This window comes from Scedosporium apiospermum (assembly GCF_000732125.1).
Source record: "Scedosporium apiospermum strain IHEM 14462 chromosome Unknown SEQ_SAPIO_0143, whole genome shotgun sequence".
Lineage (NCBI taxonomy): Eukaryota > Fungi > Ascomycota > Sordariomycetes > Microascales > Microascaceae > Scedosporium > Scedosporium apiospermum.
In genome coordinates this window covers 286,930-314,507 of record NW_015971844.1, presented here as the reverse complement: position 1 = coordinate 314,507, position 27,578 = coordinate 286,930, and the positions used below count along the sequence as shown (strand labels likewise).

At 50.8% G+C, this 27,578-nt stretch overlaps 7 protein-coding genes and 2 pseudogenes across 7 annotated transcripts; 3 read left to right on the top strand and 6 right to left on the bottom strand.

Annotated features, from left to right (window-relative positions):
• Positions 1 to 619: 619 nt before the first annotated feature.
• SAPIO_CDS9385 (Protein kinase-like domain) lies at positions 620 to 1,905 on the bottom strand (the record flags this gene model as incomplete). The annotated part of the gene is made up of 2 exons (XM_016790803.1): positions 620 to 1,493; positions 1,556 to 1,905. 2 exons carry the CDS (start codon positions 1,903 to 1,905, stop codon positions 620 to 622), a joined length of 1,224 nt encoding a protein of 407 aa, XP_016639313.1.
• A 1,227-nt stretch (positions 1,906 to 3,132) lies between these two features.
• On the bottom strand, positions 3,133 to 3,812 carry SAPIO_CDS9384 (uncharacterized protein; the record flags this gene model as incomplete). The annotated part of the gene is made up of 3 exons (XM_016790802.1): positions 3,133 to 3,174; positions 3,243 to 3,596; positions 3,744 to 3,812. 3 exons carry the CDS (start codon positions 3,810 to 3,812, stop codon positions 3,133 to 3,135), a joined length of 465 nt encoding a protein of 154 aa, XP_016639312.1.
• A 656-nt stretch (positions 3,813 to 4,468) lies between these two features.
• On the bottom strand, positions 4,469 to 5,067 carry SAPIO_CDS9383 (putative Siderophore biosynthesis enzyme; the record flags this gene model as incomplete). The annotated part of the gene is made up of 2 exons (XM_016790801.1): positions 4,469 to 4,554; positions 4,614 to 5,067. The coding sequence occupies 2 exons, from the start codon at positions 5,065 to 5,067 to the stop codon at positions 4,469 to 4,471; spliced, it is 540 nt and encodes a 179-aa protein (XP_016639311.1).
• A 1,998-nt stretch (positions 5,068 to 7,065) lies between these two features.
• On the top strand, positions 7,066 to 9,963 carry SAPIO_CDS9382 (annotated as a pseudogene; the record flags this gene model as incomplete).
• Positions 9,964 to 10,524: 561 nt separating this feature from the next.
• Positions 10,525 to 11,688, top strand: SAPIO_CDS9381 (uncharacterized protein; the record flags this gene model as incomplete). The annotated part of the gene is made up of 4 exons (XM_016790800.1): positions 10,525 to 10,565; positions 10,649 to 10,701; positions 10,766 to 10,934; positions 11,049 to 11,688. The coding sequence occupies 4 exons, from the start codon at positions 10,525 to 10,527 to the stop codon at positions 11,686 to 11,688; spliced, it is 903 nt and encodes a 300-aa protein (XP_016639310.1).
• Positions 11,689 to 12,038: 350 nt separating this feature from the next.
• Positions 12,039 to 13,121, bottom strand: SAPIO_CDS9380 (annotated as a pseudogene; the record flags this gene model as incomplete).
• Positions 13,122 to 15,014: 1,893 nt separating this feature from the next.
• On the bottom strand, positions 15,015 to 16,861 carry SAPIO_CDS9379 (putative Aspartic-type endopeptidase; the record flags this gene model as incomplete). Its single annotated transcript, XM_016790799.1, has 2 exons — positions 15,015 to 16,497; positions 16,644 to 16,861. The coding sequence occupies 2 exons, from the start codon at positions 16,859 to 16,861 to the stop codon at positions 15,015 to 15,017; spliced, it is 1,701 nt and encodes a 566-aa protein (XP_016639309.1).
• Positions 16,862 to 20,205: 3,344 nt separating this feature from the next.
• On the top strand, positions 20,206 to 21,559 carry SAPIO_CDS9378 (Endoglucanase EG-1; the record flags this gene model as incomplete). The annotated part of the gene is made up of 2 exons (XM_016790798.1): positions 20,206 to 20,805; positions 20,891 to 21,559. 2 exons carry the CDS (start codon positions 20,206 to 20,208, stop codon positions 21,557 to 21,559), a joined length of 1,269 nt encoding a protein of 422 aa, XP_016639308.1.
• A 579-nt stretch (positions 21,560 to 22,138) lies between these two features.
• SAPIO_CDS9377 (uncharacterized protein) lies at positions 22,139 to 24,493 on the bottom strand (the record flags this gene model as incomplete). Its single annotated transcript, XM_016790797.1, has 4 exons — positions 22,139 to 22,236; positions 22,305 to 23,116; positions 23,183 to 24,066; positions 24,269 to 24,493. 4 exons carry the CDS (start codon positions 24,491 to 24,493, stop codon positions 22,139 to 22,141), a joined length of 2,019 nt encoding a protein of 672 aa, XP_016639307.1.
• Between the last annotated feature and the right edge of the window lie 3,085 nt (positions 24,494 to 27,578).

The following is a 27,578-nucleotide window of genomic DNA, read 5'->3' as shown; positions in this document are numbered from 1 at the left end:
GGCTCCTGCCCGCGCACCGACTCCGAGACCCGTCAGCCTCCGTCATTCCCTCCAACCCCCGACCCAAGAAGGGGTGCCAGGAGAGAAGGTGGGATGGGTTGAGGTAACCAGCAAACAGCGGGGGTTTCAGAACAGGTACAAGAGTTTACCGGGACTGGGGATTAGAAGGGCGATGCGAATGAGAGTGAGCTAAGGGTGTGGGCGGCAGAAATGAAGCAATGCCTAAGTTTTGGAACCACTAGGCTGGAGAACTCGGCAAGATCCCTGAGAACCAAAGAGCGGCGCTTTTGGGTCAACCTTCGAGGAACAGAGAATAACAACTCCGACGGCGAGGATGGAACGGCGAAGGAGGTTGACGCTGGGAAGTAAAGCGGAAATGGGCTTACACAATCACGCCTTCTCATAAGGTCACAGCGAGAAGAACACATCTCCTTCTTTCCCAGAACTGGCATTGATCAAAACGAGAGAGAAGAAAAGCGAGAATATAACGACCCTGTTGAAATAGTTGTCCACGAAGCAAAAGGAAGCGCTCCACTAAACTTAGCATTTAGTGACTTATTCTTCCAATTTGGCATCAATGACGAACGTCAACCATCGAGTGATGAGCCATATGGTGACTCTACAGGCTTTCGGCGTATTCCTGCAGCATCTTCAGGCATGACTTCATCCATTTCTCATTCACGAAGTCTTGATGCTGTGCGAAGGCTTGCATCCCCTGATAGATACTCGCCGACGTCGATCCCAGGTGGCCAGCTACTTCCTGAGTCACATCACCGCCTCGTGACTCGAAAGTGCCTAACAAGCGTTTGTATTCCTCTAGTCTGGGCGCCGTGAGCTTAACCCGTTCAATGGCGGCGGGGTGTGAGTAGGTAATGCCTGGCGGATCGACTTGAAGAAAAGAGAGCTCTGGATACTGCGCGACCACCTCGAGCGGCGCACTCATGACACCGTCAAAGTCAATGAGGCCAATGATGTCAAAGTCGTCGTTAACAAGGATGTTGTGCGCGCCGAAATAACGGTTCGTCAGCCGGAATGGACCCGTTTTTTCCTCACCGTAAAGGCGCATCAGATGGTTCAGGATTGTCGGTACCATGAATGATTGGTTTTGCTTCAGATCATCTTTCTTTATGGTCCCTTTTAATAAGTGGTTGACGAGATCGTCGTAATATTCGGTGGACGACGCCCAGGGTCCCTTCCCCGTCTGCGGTTCAGGGCCGATGTAAAAGTCATCTGTCTCTTTATTATAATAGAGACTCCCGATTTGTGGGAATTTGAACGATGCCGCTGTGGCCTGGATCTGCGCCATCTGCTCACGGAACTTGCGATCTTGTTCGGGAGTGCCGAATAACTGAGGAGCGCAGGACTTCGCCTGGCGGAGTTCCAAGGCGACGTTGCCGTGGATGTATTCCATCAAGATATACGGAGCGCCGGCATCGTTCTCCCGAGAGGTATTATAGTCGAAGACTTCTGGAACGGGGATAGAGGTTTCACGCCTAGGGATCTTATAAGATGGACATGCTCTCTTGTCGTTAAATCTAAAAAAAGAGAGACTGACCTGAAGAACTTCATACTCGCAACCTCAATCTCCATCGTCTTAGAGTCCTCCAGCTCCTCGCGCCCCGCAAACATATTCTCATTCGGAAGACGCACCCTCGCAACCCAGTTCACACCGTCTTCGAAGACAATCCGCCGGACCATGTTGAAGTGGCCCACGGAAAACTTGTCCTCGTACTGGCAAGACATGCCACCTCTATGCTTTGAGGCGATGTCGGCGAGTACATCCCATTTAGCAGTTGACAAGAAATTGGTCGCTCGAGTGTGTAAAGCGCTTCCGGACTCGTACTCGTTGGCGCCGAGCCATGTGTCGCTGCCGAGGGCAGACGTAGGTGCGGAATCGTCCGTCATTGAGTGACGTGGAATCGGCCTTCTAGATGATGAAGACGATGTGACGGAAGTGGTGGTTCGTTGGTTTTAAGTAGGGAGATGCCTGCGTATTTTGGTTCTCGGTGAGTTTCTTGCCGGAGATGCCCTGTGTAGACAGCACCGCGAAGGGGGAAAGTGGTGCATTTTATCTACTTCTTGGCAGCAGTATCAGCGGCACATGGTGTTACAGACCATGCTGGAGGTTCGCGGCTGGTCGACTAACATCCCCTTGAATGGCGCAGCGGTATTGGGTGGCTTGCAGGTGAATGGCATATTTAGGTATTGATAGTTGTACAGGCAGACCAAGGCACGCCGACTTCAAGATCCGAGTCCACGCCATTGATCCTCAGAGTCAGGAATGGGTTTCCATTCAGTTGCGCGTGAATCACAAGGGCAAGGCTGCAATGGCCGCGCCAGAACCTTCATCATTGAGCTCAACACGTCAATGCCGTCAAGTCCTCTGCCGAATGGCTATTGTTGGGCCTGTAAGGGTGGGCAACATTCGTTAGTTAATTAAGAAGCGCTTCATGTCATACCTAGTGAGCTGTGAATAGGTCGACAGCGAGCGACACAGGAATTCCAGGTATCTTCCCTGAGATAGCGTCCATGAACTATGAAACTGCCATTTCCCCCTTTATGATTCGCTATCAAAACATATACAGTTTCCATGCACAGCGCCCGGGTGGAAATAGCCAAATTCCATGTTCGCGAAGTTGTTTTTGAAAATGCCCACACCTTCCAGATAGCCGTTACAACCGAGAGTGTCATTTCTTCTACCTCCCTGCCTTTCGCCGGGAAACCTCCCCTTATTCGTCTTTTTTCCTACTCCCCATCGGAAGCCGTCTCGACTTCGGGAAGATAGAAAAGCCGTCCGTCTTCCCTCATCCGTGTCTATGATACAATGCCAACGCCAGATTCAGATAACTTTTTCCGGAATGCAAAGATGATTATGGCAATAAGAGTTCGAGCCGGGTGAATATACACGACGCCGTCCGCTCAACGACGGTGCCAAAACAAACGATAATAATAGATAAAAAAGAGAGAAAACGAGAATGATGGGGGAGTAGAGAGGTCCTTCTGTTTTCGTTGCTCTAGTGGCTCGGTATATCCCCTCGGCGGTCATGGAGAGTCGATGTAGGTGCTCGCTCGCCTAACTGTCGTCGCAGGGATATCCTCGTTTCGTGGAGAAACTGTCATCATGGCAGATTTCTAAGCCATAGCGTGCTCTGCTTGAGAGGGAGGCATGGGTGCCTACAAAGTCATAAATGTCAGCATGAAGTCAAATCTAGAGATCGAAAGGAGAGGGGTTGGTAACTCACCTCAAGCCTAGTATTACCCGCAAAGTACTTTCCAATACCAATACCAACACCCTCAATAACAGCGAGGAGCACCGCGCAACCAATGGCGCCGTTCCTCATCGCCTTGTAACCACCTCGCACGGCGAGAGCACCACCCGTGAAAAAGCCGGCAATGATGGCATTGTAAGGATCCTCCTTCTTCCTGATGCCCTTGACGGCGCAGTCGAAGGTAGAGAAGAGACCACCCCACACGCCGAAGTTACCGCCGAGGACGGGAGCACGTAGCTTGATGGCGGTGATGGCGCCCGCGCGGCGCTCGCCGTAGGGGCTGTTTCGGAAACCTTTTACGCCGTGCCAGATGGTACCACCGATGGCCTAGAAAGAAACGGAATCAAGTTAGCGTTTCTGCGAGGTTGGGAACGGCCCATGAAGAATCAATGATGAGGAGATAGGGGATAGGGTGTGGTATGCTTCCTCCCGTCGAGAGCTGATGGATTATCGGGGTAGTTTGAAAATACTCACGCCCATACAGAAAGCACCGCCAAAGTCATTAAGGATGACCCAGGGGCAGGGATCTCGCTCGTGATTCATATTGTCGGTATTAGGGCGAATATATCACCTGTGGATTATATATGTATGGGACAGTAACGAGATGGTGACGCGACAGGAACGATGGCGTCGGAATCCGTCAACTTGGTCGTCTGGGTTGTGCTGGGGGTGGTTGCGTCGAGATCGTTGATAAGGAGGGAGCTTTTTTTTTCTTGGGAAGGTTATCGAAAATTCGAGAGGAAAATTTGTCGGGTGTTCGGGAAAACTGCTCAAAGCGCGTGGCGTCACTGGTCCTTGGCAGCGCCAGGTGCGGACAAGTGAACTGTCGAGGAATGTATTACTAATTGTACATTGGTGCATTCTCGGTGAACGCCGGTGAGAACCCGAATTGGTTTGGATCATTGTTCGCCCTCGCTCTTCAGTTTTTTTTTTTTTCCTTCTTCATTGTACTGTTTTCTTTTCCTCATTGACCGAATGAAACCAAGGGAGAACGAACGAATCGTAGCGGATAGAATAAGAAGGACAAAGTAATCTTGTTACAAGATCCTCACCGTGCTCGGCTATTACGGATACTTCGTACGGGGAATAATATCTCCAGGCGAATGCGATCCCTTGTGGGTTTTAAGTCTATTGATCTATGGTTTTCATCCCTTGATGTTCAATTGGCGATTCTAGATTTACAGTTGATCAATTGATGCTCAGAGCAAAGCCATCGCACCAGCAAAACCAGCGACCAACAAACCACCAACGAGCGACGTGCCCATCACCGCAGCCCCGGAACCACCTAATTCTTGTTAGCATATCAACACAAGCGGCTTCGTCTATCCGTAGAATTAAACTCACCCTCCTTACCAGCCCCAGTAGATCCGGAGCCAGTCTCGGAAGAATTACCGTTCTTCCCGCCGGCACTGCCAGTCCCGTTCGCCGAGGGAGTAGGGACAGCGCTAGTCTGAGCATCACCAGACTCCGAGCTCTCGGCACCAGCACTAGTCTCCGCAGGCTCGGGAGCCTCGGAGGTGCTCGTAGGTAGGAACTTGGGCGAGTAAGTCTCGGTGCCCTTGTAGGCGGCACATCCGGGGACGGTGGTCTTGGGAGGAGCGCGGCCGCCACCGCAGTCGAGGAGCTCGCAGATCTCGCCCGTGTCGGGGAGGTAGTAGACGAGGGTGGTGTAAACGGAGGTTTCGCCGCCGTTGGTGGCGGTGGTGACGATGTTGGTGGTGACGCAGCCGCCAATGTCGGTCTTTGCGAGGGCGGCGGTTGCCAGGAGGCCCGAGAGGACGAATTGCTTGAAGGACATGGTGCTTTTTTGGGGGAAGTTGAAGGACGGCGTTTGATATTTTTGGTTTCTTTTCTTTTAAGCGAGTGACTGGCTGTGGAAAGGAATGGACAGCTCTTTCAAAGATCGAAGATCAGAGAGAGCCAAGGTTCTTATGGGAAGAGCGAGAACTATGAAGGGGAAGGAAAACGAAGTGGAACTGAAGGATTCATTCGATATGCTTGCTTTTATTGCTCCCTGATGTATCCACCAAGAGCGCCGAGATACCCGTTTAGTGGTAAAAGCTTCTGGTGACACAGCCCCTTTTAGACAGAGCTCCAGCGCGTCGGTTCTCGTATGACACAGGTCGATCCCCTATTCTCCAATTTTATCAGGCTCCCTTGGTTCGGTTGCGGGTCTGAATCCAATCAAATCTCACAGTTTTCTCCGTCTCATTTCGGAAAGGGAATGAGATGCCGTTTTGGTGCCACAAGGAAAAAAAAGCTTGGCCCCCTTCCAACTCCACCACTCCACAAGGGTGAAGCGTCGCACCAAACTCCAAGCGTGGTGCTAACGTCGTGTTTTGTGATCTTACATCCGATTATCCATAGCCTCGATGCTTCGTCATCATCTTCACAGTCGATTCCGGGTCTCTGAGTTCTCCATGTATTGGTTGCCGATCTATCCTCGACCTAGGCCCTACTAGTGCATGAATGACTTGGAGTCTTGGAATCAAAAACGAAGCAAAGGTACGGTCCCTGAGAATTCTCCATTACCAGAATACGCAAGACTTGTTTTATTCCCCAGCCTTCATGTCCCAATCTCCTTTGTACACATCTCGAGGCGCGGCACAATTCCTCTCCACGTACGAAGTAGGGTTCGTCAAGTTGGATGATATAGCGCTCATGTCTGCACACTCGAGTTCATGAAGACGACATGGGTGAGGGACGGATTCCAGCTGGAGAATGGGAGCCCGGATTGGGTCTAAGCTACGTTGATGATCGCCTGAATTTCGCTTGGTGCTACGGTGCTACGGTACTAATCAAGTTCAATTCTTCCGCGATATGGCTGTATTTGCCTGATCGCACAGGGATGCCTAGAGGCGGGTTCTATATGTTGAGTTCAGGTGGCAGAATATTGTTTCCGGGTCTACTTGTAGGCCGAACTTAAAGAAGCCAGGCGCTCAGCGTCCATGTAGAGAGGCACTGATGGTCTAATTCTTAGTTGTGTCGTCCACTGAGCAAGGCCGATGCCATCACGATAAAAGTGGCAACATTTTCAGAGGAGGAAAAAAAAGAAGAAAAAAAAAAGGAAAAAAAAAAAAAAAAAAAAAAAAAAAAAAACTCGAGGAAACGGGGGCCTCGGGTTTTTATATGATGACTTGACTTCTAAAATATATACAGCTTCAATAGACAGAGACATTAAGGTAATTCCCCCAAAGTCAATTAATCTTAGGCGCCCTTGATATTTCGATGTTTCTAGACTTCGTCCCCTCAACCGTAAGGCAGGCGTTGCCTCACCGAGAAGCTCGCGTCATTGGACGCCTCAATTCCTGCCAATTCCTGCCAATTCTTGGAGATGCCCAATCTCCCAACCCATTTCACCCCCGCCATCTTGTCGCACTCTTGTCGCAGTCGTCAACATGGACAAGGCAGAAGAAGCAAGCAGCTTCATAACCCCATGATGATATATTGGAGAGAAGACGGAAGGTGCTGCCGGAGTCCAGGAAAATTCAAAGGGAGGCGCGTCATGACAATTTGATGATGAGGCGATTGCTCTTGGTTACGCCTTCCTGCTTCTTACTGCTTCTTCCTCAGGTCAACATCGCAATGATAATTCCCAAACACCGTTGCAGTCCAGTCTCTCGCCCTCTCTCGCCCACTTGCCCTCTCAAGGCCTGCCCTTCTCTTCAACCTCACCCGTCCCCCATCTCACCTTACATCTCACATTACATCGCGCATCACGCCACACATCAATAATTTCCTTTCGCCTCCGAGTCCTCCCTCTGCTTCTGCAGCTGTTAAGCATGTGCTGGGCAAGATGGACAGGAACTCCTCTTTTAAGCCTCCCTGGAGATCGAGGGCCATCCCCATTATCGATCCCGAATCCAGACAGGAGAAATCGGCCTCAAATCCACGAAAACCTAACTTGATTCTCGGCCGTCCACCCATATCGGCTGGCGAACAAGTACAAAAGCCGCCAATTCCCGATGGTCAAGTTCTTTTCAATATGAAATGTCTTACTCCCGTTTCCAACACTCCTGTTTCCAGCAGCGGTGACACTTCCATCGGAGATGAAGACATGAGAAAAGCTTTCGATGTCTATGCGACGCCGTTTGTTCCCGAGGCTCTCAAGTTAATCAATCGCCTCCCAGGTGTCGAGGTTAATACTCCCCCTACGAGACAGATTGCCTGGGCAAGGCATTCTTCAATAATGTTCGAGTCTGGCCTCCAGATAACTCTCGCCCATCCGCCTTTACCTATACCCGTCGGTACTCCCTATCCCTCCGTCGGGTTACTTGACACCGCGTCGTACGAGTCGCACTTTTTTCTTCACTTAAACCAAGAACTCGAATCCCAGAGAAAATTGAACGCGGTATATTCCGTGTATAACCAGAAGATCACGGTGCGGCCGAATGGCGAACACGCCTCGGCCAACTGTGTCTTGAGCGTACCCGGGCTGAAAGAGAATGCGCCTTTCCTCGAAGAAGACGATGTCGTTGAGCTTCGCCAGCTAGTTTATGATGCAGATGGGAAGCTCTGTAGTACAGACAAGTACATCGCCGAGTCCAGGCCCCGGTCGGACATGTACCCCAGCTTGCGCAACGTGCCGGGATGGACAGGCGTGATCTACCGCGCTAGGGTAATTGCAGTGAGAAGAGTTGAGGAGAAGGTGACACTCAAGGTCGCGGAGCTCGCAAAGAACTACGGTGGTGGCGGTTCCTGGCACTTGCCGAATGCCGCGAAGGAGATCCATGTCAATGTGCAGTTTCCTGCGTCTACACGAAGGCATGAAGATATGATGCTTGCTCTACGCCTCGTCCAACTTGCTCTGACTCTAGGAGAAACTATCCAAGAGAGACCGCGCGAGGCGCAACTGAGACCTGTCCATGACCCCGCATGGCTTCAAGCAATGCTGTTTCCGACGGAAAGATATGGGAGCCTTCAGACCCGGCTTCACAGAGGCAAGTTTCGACAACAGTTCTTCGATGAAGAGCTCAACTGGGAACAAAAGAAAGCTGTACAGGCTATTTGCGAGCGGAACTATGGCTCCATGCCCTACCTTGTTTCGGGACCACCCGGAACCGGGAAGACAAAAACTATCATCGAGATAGCCCTGCAGCTACTGAAGCGGACCGAGGGAGGGGAGGTGCAGCCGCACATATTACTCTGTGCCCCGTCGGAGAATGCTACTGATACCCTGGCTATCAGGCTACGAGACCATTTCAGACCCGGAGAACTTTTACGGTTGAATCGGCCAACCCGCACATTCGCCGAAGTGCCCGGGAGCATCCTCCATTTCTGCTACACAAGAAAAGACGCATTTGATCTACCGCCACTCGGCAACTTGTTAAAGTACAAGGTGGTGGTCACTAGCTGTCAAGACGCTGCCCTTTTGGTCCGAACGAGAGCGACGAATGTAGATATTTCTAGACTGAGAAAGGACATGGGTGATCTGCTTGGCATTGGGATCCACGAAGCTCAGAAACCGCACTGGACAGCTCTGCTCGTGGATGAAGCGGCCCAAGCAATGGAACCCGAGGCGCTGATCCCATTAATGGTTGTTGCGCCTCCGCCAAATGTCAATTCTCCGCCCCCCGTCTTTGTCTTGGTTGGTGACCAATACCAACTAAGCCCACGTACCTCCCTGCCATTCTCCCCCCTCAAGGAGTCCCTCTTTTCTCGCCTTTTTAATAGACCAGTATACAAAAACCACCCGCTTGCGCGAGGGAACAATGGAGAAGACCCTCCAGTTCTGAAGCCTTCGATGCTCCCCATCGCAGCGCCTCCGTTTACAAATCTTTTCCGGAATTACAGATCGCATTCGGCTATTCTGGCAGTACCGTCGTCTCTGTTCTACTACGATACCCTGGAGCCGGAGGCTGTTGGCACGGATAGGCTTGGGAGCTGGCAGGAGTGGAAGGGCCGACGATGGCCCGTACTGTTCCATCACAACGAGGCAAATGACGAGCTTGAAGGGGATGGCGGTGGATGGTACAACATGGAGGAGATTCGGATTGCCATGCACTATGCTGCATCTCTCCATGTATCCGGCCTCGTGGCTAAGAAGGACATTTGCATCATGAGCCCGTTCAAGGCGCAAGTAATGCGACTACGAAAGGATCTTAAACGTCAGGCGGCCGGCAGCTTACACGGAGTCAACGTAGGTCCAACAGAGGCGTTTCAAGGCCTAGAGTACGACGTGGTCATTCTATGCACAACGCGGGCCAGGGAGAGGTTCCTAAGGAAGGACCAAGAAGTCGGATGGGGCATCGTTGGAAATGCCAACGCCATGAATGTAGCGCTTACGAGGGCCAAATACGGTCTTATCGTGATTGGAAGGCGGGAGATACTTGCGACGGATCCCAACTGGACGGGATTTCTCGAGTTTTGCGACCGCAACGGGCTCGTGTCGTCCTCGATTTCCGGTGGAGGCTCCGAAGAGAGGAGTCCCGTCGTCACAGAGCTCAAGGCCCCACAACAAAGGCGAGAAAATGATGCTAATGGTCGGAGACAGGCCGATGGTCCAAAGGTCAAGGTGACGCGCAAGTTTACCAGGTTGGAAAAGGTTCTGCTCGCGCAGGAGACAGAGTTGGAAAGACCAATTGGATCGAGGGCTCTTGGTGGTGTGAAGGTGGAGGACGACGAGATGTGGGCGAATGAGAGGCCCGGTTTGACGGAGGATGGCGATTTCGACGACGGTGAGGACGGCAACTAGGGGAGCCGGCCAACCATTGATTGCATTCTTCCAGCCTCGGTAAATTAGGTATTTGTTGTTGTTGGGTTAACTGGTTTTGGGCATGTCGTTGAGATGATCGATTGAGCACTTTGAGGATTAAATCGTAGGAACTGATTGTATAAACGATAAAACGTCTCGAGTTTGTGTGTGCATGTGCATGTCGCCGAATCTGGAAATCTGGACAATTAAGGTCGGAAGCGGAGTGTCACTTCGTCCGTGTCCGTAATCCGTGTCCGTGCCTGTGTCCGGTGAAACTTGAAGCTCAGGACTTTGGCTTTGGGATGTCCCACCATCAATCGAGTGTGAAGGGTGAATGCGAAGCTTGTACGAAGTATTAGTGAATTCGCGTCGAGCCTAAACCTCGGCATCTCACAATTTATTCCACGCCAACACGCTCGTGTCTCAAAAAGCAAACCCAAGCCTCAAGCCTCTTTTCTCGTTCAGGCCCATCTCATTGATCAATCTTTATCAAAGTCTAAACCCCTGAGAAATCCTCTCATATCGGGGAAAAAAAAAAAAAAATAGGATCCATTAAAAAAGATGCCTCCTCAACCTGGGCAGAAGACGGCGCTCATCACCGGGTGAGATTTTTCAACCCCTGTTATGCTCCTTATCGCAGAAGGGGAATGAATTAAAACAGTTGGCTAACTCTGGGGCAAAATAGGTGCACGCCCGGTGGAATCGGCCATGCCATTGCTCTCAAGTTTCACGAGAAGGGTAAGGGGGATTGGACATTCTTCCTCTCATCGACCTGCCGTAATTAATGCAAATTGTTGTTCAGGCGTTCATGTCATCGTGACTGCGCGCAGGCCCGAGGTTCTCACCGAGATGGCCGCCATGGGCATGGATGCCATCAAGCTCGACGTCACCAGCGCCGAGAGCATCGCCGCGGCAAAGATTGAAGTGGACAAGCTCACGGGCGGGAAGCTTGATTTCCTCGTCAACAACGCGTAGGATCCTTCCCCTCCTGTTCCCTCCCTCCCTCTTTATCGTCCCCCATACTCCCGAAAAAAGATATTGAGAAAAACAAAAAAAAACGAGAGCCCTACTGACCCCCAAAGCAGCGGCTTAACTCACACCGTCCCCGCCACGGACATCGTCATGGACGACGTCCGCAACACCTTCGAAACCAACGTCTTCGCCGTAATGGCCATGGTCCAAGCCTTCATCCGGCCCCTCATAGCAACCAAGGGCCTCATCATCAACATCTCCTCCCTCTCCGCCCGAACCCCCTACTGCTTCGGCTCCGTCTACTGCGCCACCAAGGGCGCCATAGACGCCTACTCCCGCACCCTCCGCATCGAACTGAAGCCCTTCGGCGTGCGCGTCATGGTCGCCGTCACGGGCACCGTGCGGAGCAACATCGCCAGCAAGACGCACCGCACCCTCCTGCCTAACTCGCTCTACGAGCCCGTGCGGGACATCTTCGAGTGGCGGCTCGTGTTCTCGCAGAATAACGGCACCGTTTCGACGGACAAGTACGCCGAGAAGCTCGTGAGCGCCGCGTTGAGGAGGCCCGGGTTTTTGGCGTGGTTGTTTGGTTGGGGCGGCGGCCCGCCGAAGTGGTTCTGGGCTGGGGGATTTTCGACGCTGGCGTGGATCGGGTCGTTTTTTGGCGAGTGGTTGATGGATTTGTTTTGTGAATATCGGTTTAAGATTCCGACTATGACGAGGAGGATTGAGGCTGCTAAGAAGACGAACTGAGGGAAATGGGAAAGGGGGCTTTGTGGGGGTTGGAAGGCTTTGTGTTGTAGCAGTATTTATATCTGTATGTTTTATGTGATTTTTACAAGTTCTGTGCGCAAAGCTCCGGATCCCTTTTTAACAAGAATTATTTATATTTCGTCTATTTTCGACGCTGCTTCGCTCTGCTCTCCCAAAACATGAATCCGCAACGCCGCCCATGCATGTACGTACATATGTACTTATGGTATAACCCAAAAAGAAGGATAACGCCAAAGAAAACCCAGCGAGTCCATATGTGCGTCCCAAAAGAAGAAAAAAAAAAGATCATAAATCAATCCATATCAAATACCACACCACAGCCTCAATCTCTATAGATTCGATCCCGGCATCTCAGCAGGTCTCGGTAACGCGTTCCTCGGCCTATACTCCGCCGGCGTACTCGCAAGCTCATACACCCCATTCTGCGGATCATCGCGTCCAGCAACAGCCCCATCCTGGCTCGCCACGGCATGATATCCCGCCGGCGCCATCCAGGACTGCGCTGCGGCCTGCGGCTGTTGCGGAGGCGCAGGCATATTCGGCTGCGGGCCCCATCCGGTCTGGGGATTCCACGCGGGGGCGGGAGACTCGTTCCACTGCTGCTGAGGCGGAGACATGCCCGTGGGGTTGCCGCCGCCGCCGCCCGTGGTGAAGGAATCGGGGCCCCATGCGCCGGCGGAGTAGTTGTTCTGCGGGGACATGTCCTGCTTCCACTCGTTGTATCCGGGGGGGAACATGCTCGTCGCGGCGACGGAGTTGGCGCCTGAGTTTCGGCCCGAGAAGGTGGAGGGCTGCAAGCTGTGGCGGCCGAGCATGGGGTTCGCTTCCTCCTTGAATTCGTTGGCGGCGCGGCGGCGGCGATAGAGGAAAAAGGCGACCCCAGCGATGAGAGCGACGCCCGCTACCGTGGCGCCCACAGCAATACCGATCTTCGCCGTCGTGGAAAGACCGCCATTGTTGTCGTCGCCCTTACCAGGGTCAGTGGTACTCGTCGGTTGGCCCGTCTCAGTAGCCGTAGGCGTCTGAGACGTCGTCGTCGTCGACTTTGCGTCCTCGGCAGCCTTTTTCGCAATCTCATTGAACTCGTCCTCGCTGATATCCATGGGCGTCTTGGAGCCGTTACAGTTGATGGCGAGCATCGTATAGGTCTCCTGGAGGTCGTCGGGGGAGCTCCGGCCGACGCAGCGGGCGGTGGAGGTGACGAAGCTGCCACCGTCGGCGCAGAGGCAGGCGTTCATCTTGGGCACGGTCTCGCCGTTGCAGCCGGAGTTGCGGTCGGCTGTGTAGAGGCAGGCTTGGGCGCCTTTGGGGTAGGTGGTGAAGTCATTGGGGAAGCGGTCGGCGAGGGTGGTGGTTAGGAAGGTTGTGAGGGCGAGGAGCGCAGGGAGGGAGAGGGGAAGCCGTATTAACATGGTGATTGAGGGATCTCCGAATCTACGTTTAAAATAGTATTCTGTTTCTGCTTCCTCTTCTTTCTCGCCGACTCTCAGGTTTTCGGCTGCCACAAGAAGGCCCTGTAAACGAGGGGTTGGGGATATTCCCGTTGGTTTTGGGCGTCGGTCAAATAAGGGGCGGGCTGTATTAAGTCCGACGTAGGGAGGGCAGACGCGACGGCAATTATTTGCAAAACAAGTAATTGGGACGAAATGAGAGAGACGCTGGAGAGATTCGCAGATGGATTCGTAAATCGTATGTTCGTCGAAAACTGGGCGGAATTCGTCTGCGGAAAAGACTCGTCGACACGACCGAGCTGAGACAGCTTTGAATCAATGAATTAGGCCCGTCCTAATGTCGCAATTCAACGGGACAGTTCCGCTAGAAATTTAAGCTTAGATGGCGAGAAAACGAGTGTCGCAGATTAATAGAGAGATAAAGAGAGCAAACGACCGGATTTGGCTCTATTACAGCAACAAATAGCGAGGGAGGAGGCCACGATGTGATCTTGAGGACAGTTGGAATGGAGGAAAATGAAAACTGAGCATGGCAAAAACGACAAACAACAAAATCCGGCGATAAAAAAGAAAAAAACTGGCGTCAGGCTAGTTTTGATCCATCGAAGCGAGGGAAATTGCGGCTGGCATTATGGGGTAAGGCGAGCCAGCATTGACAACAGGAATCGTGGTCAAAGAGGCAGAGCAGAGCAAGGAGGGGCGGATTCTCGGCACCGGATTGAGCTTGCTGGTTGTGGCGGTGCTGAGCGGAGGAGTGAGAAGGGGGGGCAGGGACGCAGCAACAACATGCCAACTTGCCAACTGGTAAGGATCAGGAAGGGAATGGAGTACCAAGTACGTGAGCCAAGCCTGCACCTGGACGATCAAATCAGTCTGGCAAGTTGATGGAATGGAACATTGAATGTCGCATCGATGGTGATAGTGATGGCTTAGTGCTCAAGTCCATCGTTCCTGCCCCAATATTCTCACAGCGTAGGCCCATGTCTGTCTCTTACGCGAGTACTCTGTACTCTGTACTCTGTACTCTGTACACTGCTTGGAGACAGCATCTTGAACAGGTTTTGTACAAGACAAGGCGTCGAGTCCGACAACCCCGACTTGGAATGTTGAAGGAAGCCATTTGGATGTGCTGAGCCAGGCTTGCGGGGGCTGGTGGCTCTGGTCTGGTCGGATGCAGCAATAGTGCGAGCCTGGTACTTGTAATACTTCGTGTCTTACTACAAAAGCTGGCAGCGGTCGTGTACTTCCGTCGCGCAGTCGGTACATTGCATGTAATCATCGACTGAATTGATCCGATCAATATTATTGGGAATGTCGCGAAAAGCCATTGGCTTGAAGACGAGAACTGGTCCGCAATGGGAAGCATTATTCATTAGTGTCGATTTTATGCACTTGGTTCCTTGCACAGTGTACGGGAGCACAAGAGCTGGTGCAGTGTTCTGTCCCAGGGCTATTCTTAGAAATCCTGGCAGACCCAAAGTGCTGGGATGCCCGCTTATGTTCTTGGTTGTCTGAGGCGAAGAATCGTACGCTAACTTGCAGCTGTCTGGGCTGGATTCTGTCTGAGGTTGCTTCCGGTGGTGGCGGTGGTCAGTGGCGGTGAGGAGATCCTCATCCAGCCCAACACATCACCAACAGCACTCATTCGTGAGGAGCATCAAGAGTCGAGAAGAACATCAAATGGCATCCAGAGATGATGGAGAAAACTGCAAATTGGGGTGAGCGAAAAAGCCTACCATCTACACGTTTATCTAGTTTCACAAAAATAAGTGACATTTGATGACAGGGAGAATAATCGAATAATTGAATGGGAGAGTCCAAATCTCTCTTCATATTAATTATTAATCGAGAAGATCACGATCTTATGTAATACTTCGTAGTCTCCCATTTCTCAACGCCCAATTCACACGTCCCAGCATTACTCGGCTTCCCCCGACTCGGACCCATCACCCTCGAATTCACCTTACTCGGCGCCATCTCACGCTCCTGCTTTTCATGCCGAGTATTGTCCGGCTTCTTGGAATATTCCGGCGGCGGTGATGGTGATGAGTCCACCGCAGCGGCACGCTCTCTCCGTCTCCGTCGCTTCCAGTGACGCAAGAGACAAAAGAGGGCGGCTCCCACGCCAGCCAGGAATACGAAACCGCTGACGGCAATGCCCGCTATAATTACTGGCGTCATAGACTTACTCCCGTCCTTCTGCTCGACACTCCCTTCGCTAGAAGCAGAGTCGGGACTAGTTTCGCCAGAAGCAGGGTCTGGCGTTGTCGCGGCGCAAAAGTCCGAGACCTCAGTGCCGTTGGTATCTATGGCCACGAGGTCCTCGTTGGAAGTTGGATTCGATTCCCAAATCGTGAATTCTCCCGCGTCGAGGTTGGCCATGACGTAGGCCGAAGAGAGGAACTGCCTCCCAAGCTGGCTGATGTCGTTTTCGTTGTCGTCCTGCGGAGGTAGTATGACGAGGTTCTGTGCCGAGCTATTCCGGTGCAGCGCGCCCGTATCGCAGTCAATGGTGAGTTCCGGGACGACAAGCTGGTCATTCGGAATACGGATCGAGAGACCTGACTGTAGCGTAAAAGTCAAGTCCCCCCTATACGGCTCGTCACCCTTGCAGTACAACATGCTAGAGTAGGCCACACCCCAACTTCTCTTCGACAGCGTGACATTGGTGAGCCGCTCAAAGTTGTCGAAACACGGCTTGCGCGGCATCTTCATGAGAGCAGGGTAATCGGGCACCAAGCAAGCGGGGATGGAGCTGGAGAGCCCCTTCGGGAACAGGCTAGCGTCCGTACCGTTGGGGAAGTTGAGTGAGATATCCGTGATTGTGACGAGGATCTGCGACCGGCAATTGGGGTTCGTGGAGAGTCGCTCAGTATAGCCCCCACCTTTAACTTTGGCCCGATCGTAGCCCCCGAGGATGAAGCTCCCGTCCAACTGCGCGTTGGCATCGGCTCCTGTTAGGCCGTAGAACATGCTCCACGAACGCGAGGCGATCTTGCCCGCGGCCTTGAGGGTGTTAAGTAAGGTGGAGTTCGACCCCAGCCCGACGGCCATCATGGGGTGGTAGCCCTCCTGGCCCCAGTCACTTCGGGCGATGCCCATGGGAAAGTCGTCGAGACTAACGTTGGTGGTGAGCTTCAGCGTGTCGGAGATGAAGTTCATGCTTGGATACGGCGCGTTGTCGTCGGGGTAGGCGCCGATGGTTGGGCGCTTGCGGGTGTCCGAAGCGAGTTGGTCGTATTGGCCTCCGCGCCAGACGGTGCAGCCATTTTGCGTATTCGGCGCCGGTGGCATGCAGAATCCATTCGTGCCGTATATCAAAGTGTTATTGAGAGGCCTATGAGGTGGAACAGAGAAAAATAAGGTTAGTCTTGCCAGTGCCGAAAAGCTCAGGTGCGTGTTGTGCGTTGGGGGGCTTGAAGGACCAAGCAGAGTGGAACAGGGAAATGGTTAAGGGAGGATGGACTAATACAAAACACGTACCATTGAGGGAGGAAGGCAAACTCCTGCTCGGGAGTTCCAACCGCCAAGGCGATGCCACGAGACTGTAGGCGATTTGAAAGTGTTACGTTTCGTATCTTGGTTGAGAGAGGCTTCGGGGCACAGGCGGCAGATGCGACGGTCCATGTCTGACAGGCCAGGAGCAGAACGATAGCCCGAACACGACATAGGATCCGGCTTTGCGGATTTGAGAGCCACATGAGTGTTTCTAAGGTAAGGCGTAGAACGTGGAACAAAAACTGAAGGCGACGGTGGGATTTTAAACCCAGGACTCGGGGAAAAGAATGTGATAACGTCGCCCTGGTGGTAGCGTGGGTTTCCTTCCTGATTTATATCTCTTTGCTCTTCGGAGCCCTAGGTGGGATGAGGACAACGGAGGCATCGGATGGCTCAGATATCAGACTCGATTTGGACAAGGAAAGGAAAACTAGTAAGATATTATCCGCAGCTAGGGCAGATAGGGCTGTATTCAAGTCCACTTATACCTCTCGTGGATCAATTGATGCCTAAGCCTGTTCTCTCAAACAAGAGTCTATCGCCGAGCTCCATTGTGATTGTGATCAACAGAGTATTCAACATAGGTGAATAGCGACTTGGAACCAATCAAGCCGCACCGAGGGACAGCTTGTAAGTGATAGATATCCAGCTATTCGGGTAGGCACCCACAAATTGTGGGTATTCACGGGTATTCCAAGGCTCGGTTGAAAAACTCTGTGTCACGAAACGGAACTGTGAGCAGTGGGCTGGCCGTATATCGAAGAAGACAATAGACTTCATGGGGCCACGGCGGCTACTTCAATGCTACTCTGACCATTGATAGGCAGGATTTGGTACTTACCATTCTATCGATCATTGATCGGCTATTGATCCAGACCTCTCTGTTGATGAATCAGTCCATGTTTCTCTTTGACTCGATTCACGCTTTTACTTCTCATCGACCCTATTCAGCACACCTTTTGATATCGAATGCTGTTGCCCTGTCTTAACCACTCTTTCGTATCGACTCTTCATTTCCAAATACCTCAACGCCTCCTCATTCTCACAATACGATCAAGTTTTTGATTCCTCTGCGGGAAACAGGTTATTTAAGTGTATTTCCAGTCAGTTCTCGTTGAACTCATTCGCCTCTGAGTTCTGTAGCTTAAACTCCTGCCTATAAAGTTGATCTTGGGATATGGCAAATGGAAATGAGCAAAAACAGCGCGGTATTTCGATTATTAAATAAGTCGGGGATTTCGACTGATTGATCAACTATGGCTGGCCATGGGATATGCTCTGCCAAGGTGGCTGTCAATACTGTATCCATATCGCTGGTCTGCTTGACGGGTTCAGAGTTAGAATTACTATAGTTAATCAATATCAATGGATTCTTGATACATCTGAACGTGGAGATAGTAGAAGTGTTGTACCGGCACAGGCATTCGTGGACCTACTTGCAGTGTAGTACTGCACAACTCACCCAAGATGGATGCCCTCACAGTCCTTCCTGGCCACTCTACACGACGCTCGGTTGATACGAGATCCCGCGATTCGATATTAACTATTCCGCTTGAAGACTGTTGTCGATTGTTCGATCAAGATTCCCCCCCCCCCCCAAAAACCAAAAAAAAAAAAAAATAAAAAAAAAAAAATAAAATAAAATTTAAATAAATTAAAAAAAGGTTCCCACGTTCACCCCGTCGGGATTCCCTTGTCGTTCGATTATCTCTCAGGCCCTGAGGATGTTAGATTCGGTAGGCAAGCCCAGCATTGTCTAGATTCGCAACACATTTGATACTTGCTAGAAGAGATGGTTCAACTCAGTGATGAGCTTAGAACCTCCTTGAAGACTATATCAGTCCACGCTCTTCACCTCCCCCTCCTTCCCCCCAATTCCCCCCTTCACACACATCTCACACCCACACCGTTGGCACCTTCACGCTCCTGGTGTAGCATTGCATTGCATATCGAAATATATAGAGAGGTTTTGGTTGGTGCATTGCACCTAGTTATCGTAACCTTATATGCAGTCCATCGCACGCCTGCACACCTCCTTACGTCCTTGGAGATTACACTTGGATGTCGGAATGCAACCATCCACGTCGTCATTACTCTACCGGCCTCGTACCTGCAGACATCCAGGTAGCCACCACGATCCGTGATCGCCACCATTAATACTCGCTGCAACCGGTTTGTAGAAAAGGCAGGATCCCCGCGCCTCCTCCCACCCCACAGTGTTCGACCAGAACGGGTTCGGGTTCGACGCCGCCCCCTCGCGTCCAGTCGTTATATTCATTATGGAGAGCACCCGCTAAGCTGCTCGAGCTTCCGTGCCGTGTTGCGAAGTACCTACTTCTCCTATAATTTCGGCTATGAGGCCATCACCGCCCCGACAATGGAATTTCTCGCCGTGATCATTAATCCATCGCGCCGTGGTTTCTCTTTCTCACCAATTGTCATTTTATCCCTCTGCTGCTCCTTTTCCCTGTTCCATTTTCTCGAACTTGAACTTCGTGCTTCTGTTTTCCTTCGACCACTGACTTCCCACCCTGTCCCTTCTCCCAGCTGGTGATCTCAGTTATGGATATAGCTGTGCCAAGAGCGGGGGAAATAATAATCAGTTTAAGCCCGTTCCATCGTTCCATAGTGGTGGGAGCATTTGATCCGCTCCGGAATACCACGAACGAGTACTCTAGATGATATAATTCCTGGCCGCAGCTAATAGCTCAACATCGAGAGATATATTACACCAATGGCCACCTCGGCCTTACTTTAATAATAATCATCGATACCCATTGCCCATTTCTCCATCATGTCTTGGTCCAATTTCCTCTCCGCATTTTCATCAAATCCTCAACTCCCCCCCTTCACGAGCCATTGAAACCGTGAACCCCACAACGCGGCGGCACCAGGTCCGCCCAACCGCAAACCCACCGGGGTAAAGAAGAGAAAAGGGAATAGCTGCCCCCCGGCCTCTCCACGTTTCCAGGAACGCCAAGCTTTCCTCTTCTTAGTCGCTTTGCGGACCCAAATTTCCCCTCAATCACGGGCCTTGCTTTCTTCCGTCTACTTTCCCATTTCGTACTTGCAATATTTCCACTTACACTGGAATCCGGTCCGCGGCAGAAGAAAAGGCACGGTAGTAAATTACACGCACCGAGTCTGGTCTCATTCGACCCTTACAAGAGCGAATGGGGTGAATTCAGCGCGTTTTTTTTTTTTTTTTTGTTGTTTCTTCCCCTCACTACTTCGTAGTATTCTCTTCCCGGAGGGTAGATCCTACGGGACCTGGTCCGAAGAGCTTGATCCATGGGGGCAAAGTGCGTAGAGTGCGACTCTGGCCCTTCTCTTTCCCTCAAATCATGGCGGTTCTTGGCTCTCTTTAACGACTCTTGAGACTCCGTATATAAGTAAAATGTAAGAAATATAACTCGGCCCGCCCTTGTGTTCTTCTCCGCTCCTCGCCTTCCCCCTTCTTCTCCCTCCCTTCTACCCCAGGTCCCCTCGTTTTGCCCGACCGTCCACTCATTCACAACGAACAATCCCTCCTGCCCCCGGTTAAACCATGGCCCTCCTCCTCACCTCCACCCTCCTCGCCAGCCTCGCCGCCACCCAATCCGTCGGCGAGGCCCCCGAGGTCCACCCCAAGCTCACAACCTGGAAGTGTACCGTCGCCGACGGCTGCGTGTCCCAAGAGACCGCCCTCGTCATCGACTCCCTCTCCCACTGGGTCCACCAAAAGGACAACCCTTCCCTCGGCTGCGGCAACTGGGGCAGCGGGCCTAACGCTACCGTGTGTCCCGATGTCGAGACTTGCCAGGAGAACTGCGTCATGGAGGGCGTCTCCGATTACGAGGGTTACGGTATCTTCACTGATGGTGGGGCCTTGACGCTGAAGCATCTTCGTGAGGATGGGAGCGTTTCGAGCCCTAGGGTGTATTTGCTTAATGAGGATGAGGATAAGTACGAGATGATTAAGCTCACGGGGAATGAGTTTACTTTCGATGTCGATGTGTCGAAGTTGCCTTGTGGTATGAACGGCGCGCTGTATTTGTCGGAGATGGAGGAGACGGGTGCCAGGAGCGAGTTGAATACCGGCGGTGCCTCGTATGGTACTGGCTACTGTGATGCTCAGTGCTTCACGACGCCTTTCATCAACGGTGTTGTAAGTTGAAAAAATCCAGCCTTTTTCCCCCCCAAAAAAAGAAGCAAATGGGAGGAGATGAAAACACTAACGCCCAAAATCACAGGGCAACATCGACGCCAAGGGCGCTTGCTGCAACGAACTCGACATCTGGGAAGCCAACTCCCGCTCCACCCACCTCGCCCCGCACCCCTGTAACATAACGGGCCTCTACGAGTGCACGGGCGACGAATGCGCCTTCGACGGCGTCTGCGACAAGAACGGCTGCGCCTACAACCCCTACCGCGTCGACCAGTTCGAGTACTACGGCCCAAATCTGACTGTCGACACCTCCCGCCCCTTCACCGTCGTGACGCAGTTCCCCGCCGACGAAGAGGGCAAGCTCAAGGAGATCCGCCGCTTGTATGTCCAGGATGGGAAAGTTATTCGCAATGCCCAGATTAATGTTGAGGGGCTCCCGAAGAATAATTTCATGACGGATGAGCTTTGCGAGAAGACCAATTCGGAGAGGTTTATGGATCTCGGTGCGTTGGCGGGCATGGGTGAGGCTATGAGTCGGGGTATGGTTCTTTGCATGTCGATTTGGTGGGATGAGGGTGGTTTCATGTCTTGGTTGGATTCCGAGGAGGCTGGGCCTTGCAAGGAGGGCGAGGGTGATCCCAAGAATGTTCTCAAGGTTGAGCCCGATCCGACTGTTATCTTCTCCAACATTAAGTGGGGTGAGGTTGGCTCGACTTATAAGGGCGCCGAGTGCAAGAAGAAGCGAAAGCTCTAAGTTGGAGAGGTGCATTCGAATGAGGGGGCCTTGCGTGGAGGAGAGAACAAGGCGGAACTCTACTGGTGTATATACGGAGCAACGCAAAACGGAGGCATCGGATGTTGTGATTCCAGGCTTATAATCTTCCATGTACATCCTTGAAATTTAAGAGTTTTGCAATTCCTCACACAATTCTTGCTGGTCTCTCTGACTCGTGATGACTGGCGAAGTCCCAAGTATATATCTTAAGACGGTCAACTACACCCAAGGATCTAAAAGTAAATCATAGATAAAACCGAAACCCAGAGTTCTCTTGATATAGTACACCAAGTCACTCCATCCGTCCATCCCACGCCATATTCACCGTCAACCGAAGGAAAAGGAAAATAAAGAGGGAAAAAAATAGGAAAAGAAACAAGAGCCCAGTGGCCTCAATATCCCGACGCCATCCATATTACCCGGATCCGACGCTGTAGACCGTATTTCATATATCCTTCCCACCAAGAGCACCTAAAACTCCACACAAGTCCCTAAAGAAATGAGAAGACTAGAGAAGGAAAAAAAAAGGAAAAAAAAAAAAAGAACAGAAAATAGGTTTCACTCAAGCAGCGTAGCAGCTTTCCAAAACGCCTTAACCACATCCTTTGGCCGAACACCCGGGCTACGCCCGAGGCACACCGAGCGGAAGACAAGTTCTAAAGTTCATCAGTGTTAATTTAGTGGAGAATGGTCAGTGTCAGATAACGAGAAAAGCAAAACTAACCAGTAACAAGCTTGTCGATGTTGAGCGACAGCTTTTGCTTTGTCGCCTGCCCGGTCCCACTCGCAACGAACGGATCAGTGAGCGGGATATCGCCAAAATTGATATCCCCAAAGGTTGGCCGGGGCACCTCGGGTGAGTTGTTCGCAGGTTCGGAAAATTGGTTCGTAAGTAGAGGATCGATCAGGTGCGACAGAGAAACGCTACTAGCGGCTGTGGTCGTTGTCGGGTTGGGGGAAGAGTCAAACATCGACGTAGTGGGAGGGGCTCGGGTGTTGGTGTTTGCGCCGAGGTCGACATCCGGAAAGGTCATATCGCCGTAGATCGGGTCCATGATCATCTCCGTTGCCGCCGCCAGGACAGATTCGAGTGTGAAATCGTTCGGATCGATTTCGACGGTAACAAAATCGGAAGCTGGGGGAATATAAACGCCTTTCTGCCGCAAAAAATACTCGATTTCGTCGGGGTCGAAAAAGTCTCCTTGAAAACCGGGAAACTTCATGCGCAGCCTATCGTCCATTCGCATCTCCCGCGCATCCTCAACCGGCTGCTCAAAGGGACCCATGGAAAAGTTGACGCCGCGGGAAGGTTTGTGAGGTCCTTGCGTACCCTGATTCCCAACCGGTATTTGTCTAGAGGAAGAGGATGAAGAAGAAGAAGGATTGGAGGCGCCGTCGCCGCTGCTCGAGGTAATGTCGGGGGTCGGAATATCACTATAGTCAGTAGCATGGTTCATGAGGTTGAAGAACGACCCGGCGCCACCAAGATGGAAGAATGGAAACTTCCAGTTGTGGAGGGTTTGTCCGTTGTTCCGACTGAGACAGTCAGTTACTCTCTTCACAATCTTATCACGGGGTTCAAACAAAAGGCAAAAGCCGAACACGGCTCCGAATACATGGGGAGGGGGGTTAGGCATATTCAACAACACTAGGGCTTGCTCGAGAGCTGCCCGTTGCATGCGCCGACCAAAAGTCCGTTCCAGATAGGAATACGACTGAGGTACAGGGGGTACGATAAAGGGCGGGAGAGGCGAGGCGGCGACAGCATAAGGAACAGAAGGGTCCAGGAGACTTCCCGGATTGCGAGCGTCGAGAGACGTACCGAATGGGTAGCTGGTATTATTGCCGGATAACGGCCGTGATACCCTCTCGACGATGGTTTGAGCATCCGAGGGGCGCGAGGCCACGTTCGGGAACTGGTAACCAAACGGGACCGGATCGGCAGGATTTGGTTCTCTTCGCGGAGTACTTGACTCGTTGCGCACCTCATGGGTGGAGTGGGTACCACTCACTGCCGACCCCCTTCTGTTCGAATTCACGCCTGTCGCCTCGCTACTGCCAGCCGCCGCTGTGGCCGCACTCGGCCCCGAAGACAACACGCCGGGGGGCTGAGAGGGCCACGACGAAATCTCTGGCGAGCTTGAAAACCTCGTCGCGTTCTGCGCGCTAGTGCTAGAGCTGCCAGTGTTCACGCCGTCGGACTCGTTCTCCGGAGCCTGGTCGGCATCCCTGGAAGAGGCATCATCGCTCATCTTCCTCGCCAGGGCGACGAATTTCTCCGTCGTTGCTTGCAACTGCCGTCCAAATTCGGGAGCGGCTGATAGAAGGCCTTGAGAGACGGCAGTGTCATATAAATTCATGAATGCCTTGCTCATCTCTTCATTGGTGTCTTGAAGGACGTTGACCTTTTTCTCCAGAGTCTGGATGGCAGTCTCCTTGCGATTGCGATACGCCCTTTGGGCAAGGCGAATTTGAGTCCGACGACGCTGCACATGCGTTAGTGATGGGTTCACGGGTGTCAACTCGTTGATGCAACAAGATAATAATATTTTATAAGTGAATTATCGAAGTAGATAAAATAAGGTTTTATACAATTGTTGAACGTGAGATTTTAAGTGGGCCACTCTGTGTGAGGGCATCGAGATCTGAGACGCATGAGAGACAGAAAAGAGAGATTGAGATACTTACATCAGCTGCAGTGTCATCTTTCGGTTCAACCCGAGGCCGACCTCTTGCTCTCTTTTTAGATTCCGATGATATTTGTTCCTGGCTCTCTATTGTCCCCACTGATGGTCTCTTCTGTTGTGGTTGTTGTTGTTGTTGCTGTTGATAATGGTGATGTTGAGAATGTTGAGAAAGCACGTCATCCCCGCCATGGTAGGGGGGCGACCTCTGATTTTGGCGATGCGACATGGTTGAAGAGGGCCTTGGGGCCTGAAGAAAGTCACCATCATCGTATTGTTGGGGACTTAAAATGACAGACAGGTCGGTCATAGGTAGCGACCGACCACCCGAGGGTGAATTGTGGGGAAGAAGAAAAAAAGAAGTTGGCTTTCGCTTCCTCCTCCAAGGGGGGGATAGAGAGAGGAGGGGATAAGATTCAACGGCGATGCGGGTGCGGGTTGAGCCACACTTGACTGGAAAAGAGAGGCACGCAACACACAAGGCAGGCAGCAGCAAGAGGCAAACGGGCGGAAGGCGGGAGGACACTGGCAGACGGCGACGATTGGTGACTGGACTTGGCAGATACACACACACGCAGCGGTAAGCTTGAGGTTTTCTGTGCAGTAGCGAGGTCAACTAATAGCGCTGAAGGGGGGTCAGTGTTTAGCGGGTGATTAGCGGGTGAGTAGACGAAGTATTTGGTACTTTCGGATTCTGTTTGTGGTTAGCGGGTTTTGAGGTCCCAGAGACCTGGCACGGGCTCTCCAGCGAGAGATCCTGGAGACGGATTTTGTTAGTGGACAAGTCCGCCGTTCGGGGGCTCCAAGCCTCGGCTGCCAGACGGACAAGAACGTAGAGTACTGTAGAGCTGGACTTGGCGAAAACCAGGACAAATGGAAGGATTTTGGCACTAAAAGACAGGAAACTTCTGGTGCTCAAAACTTCGATCGATATGTCCTTGGATTGCAGGACTAGGTGTAGAACTCTGATGAACCGGCAACTGAGCTAGGGGTATTATAAAAACTACTCTGTATTCGTCGAGGTTGCTGTCAATCGTTGCTCGTGATCGCGGTCCTGATGGGGATTGATTGGCGTTGAATAGAGTCAAACCAGAAAGACCAGACGACGGATTCCAGAGCTCTGTAGTTTTTTATGTTTTTCTTTCGAAGAAGCTGAAAATCGAGAAACGGAAGACGCAAAGAATACTGAAAGTACCATCAATAGCCACGGTGAGAGAGGAAAAGCTTGATTATTTATTCCAAGATAACGCGAGTACACCGCCGGGAAATAAGAAACGTCTGGGCTATCATCCACAAAAAACACACAGGAAGGGAAAAGGGAAGAAGAAAAAAAAGCTAAAAAAGCTATGCTTCTCTCCCCCGGTCTGAGCAGGTGGGTAAAAAGCCGCCATCGTGGAGCATCTGTCGCAAGCGGCCCGAAAATCGAACTTGTCGCGATAGGGGGGGTGTGGTTCCAGGAGTTGACGTCGTTATCATGGTCTCTGTCGTCATCTCCGACTTGTCTTAGCACAGCAGCAGCCGCACAAGGGCATTCCGCGGACGACGAGCAACAAAAACAACATTGAACACAAAGCGTTTTCCTACCCTTCCCATATAACTTCCTTTCTGTCTCCGTCCCCTTCCATTCCTCCATTTCCCAGCTGCTTCCCCCCGCCCGCCCCTTCGGATTCTCTCGATATCTCTCGACATCTCCTACATGGGTAGCTGCGCAATCCGCAATCCCGCACACCCCCTTTCTCCGTCCTCATATGTCAGTTCGTTCCCCTATTCCGAACGTTGTTACTGGAACTGCTGGGACCCGACTGGTTTGACTTGCCCCCCACGAGCCACCATGCGTCGGAGAAAAATGGCTGTTGTTGAATTAGACGATTACTCATCTTTCCCCATCCTTGCGTGATTGCGGCGCTTAAGGTGCAGTCGCGTACCCCAGCAAAGTACTGAGGTACCTAGAAGTACCTGTCAAGAGTCGTCAAGCGTCCTCAAGCGTCGTCAGAGAATAATTTCAACGCTTCGGCTACAACCCTTTCACATTCATCCAGATTCCAGACTTCCCCCCCGGTCACTCTCTTCCATTTCCACCCCCCAGCTTCGGTTCGGGCTGGTCCCCCTCGGACCACGGCTCATCATATCGGTGTGTCGTGGCCTGGCCTGGCCCGGCCTGGCTGACCAGTTGGAACGATGAGAAAGCGGACCACATGTCATGTAATTGGATGTGTTTGACGGGCTGGATGTCACCTGCATGAATATTCGTTCACCTTGAGAGGACAAGGCCGGCGGTCCCACCCCCTGGTCAAATAGGGAGTAACAGTCATGCAAGTTGTGCTTGTCCGCCGGACAGGAACGGCGAGGGTGAAAGGCTGGTTACCGGTTTACCTTTCTTTCGAAATATATGCGAGGTACGAAGGTCGCTACAAAAAGTCATTACCTAACCCACATTATACAATAATAAAATAACCTTATTAACTAAATAAAATTATATTAAATAATATCTTCCCCCTCCTTTATATATTTTTACCTTTTCTTATATTTATTATTACCTTCTAACTTAATAATTTATTATATATAATAAGATATCTTCTTAATCTAAGCTTAGATTTATAATTATAGTAATTTATTTTAAATCTCTATCTAACCCTTTATAATATTAACTCTTATATAATATCTTCTTTAATAAACTTTTTATTTTATCTATATTTATATATATTTAATTATATTTAAATTAAGTAAATTTTTTAACTATAGAAGATATAAAATACTATAGTTATTAAAAATACTTTACTAAAAAAAGTAGATATAAGCTAGTATATTATCTTTTTAGATAAGGATATCTAAGTAAATTATTTAATATTTTTTTATAAAAAAAAAGTATAGTTTTAAAATATAGTAATAATATTAATATTAATTAATTCTATTTTTATTTTTTTATATAAATTTATTATTTTTATTATAAAATATTATTATAGTTTTTTTCTAAATTTATTATAAAAAGTAAAATAATAAATATTTATAATTAGCTTTTACTTAGCTTTTAACTTTAGTTTATATTCTTTATTAAACTAAATAATTACTTTTTTAATATAGTAATATTTAATAATAGTCTCTAAAACTTAGTAAAACTTAAAGCTTTTCTTATTATAAAAAAATAAGTTCTAATATAAAGATATACTATATATAGCTCAAGAAAAGGCTAGTATTACTAAAAATTATATTTTTAAAAATCAATTAATAATATAAACTTTAACTTACTTCCTAGATTTCCTTATATACTATAGAAACCCCTTTTTTCTCTAATTACAGTCTAACTAAGCTCTATA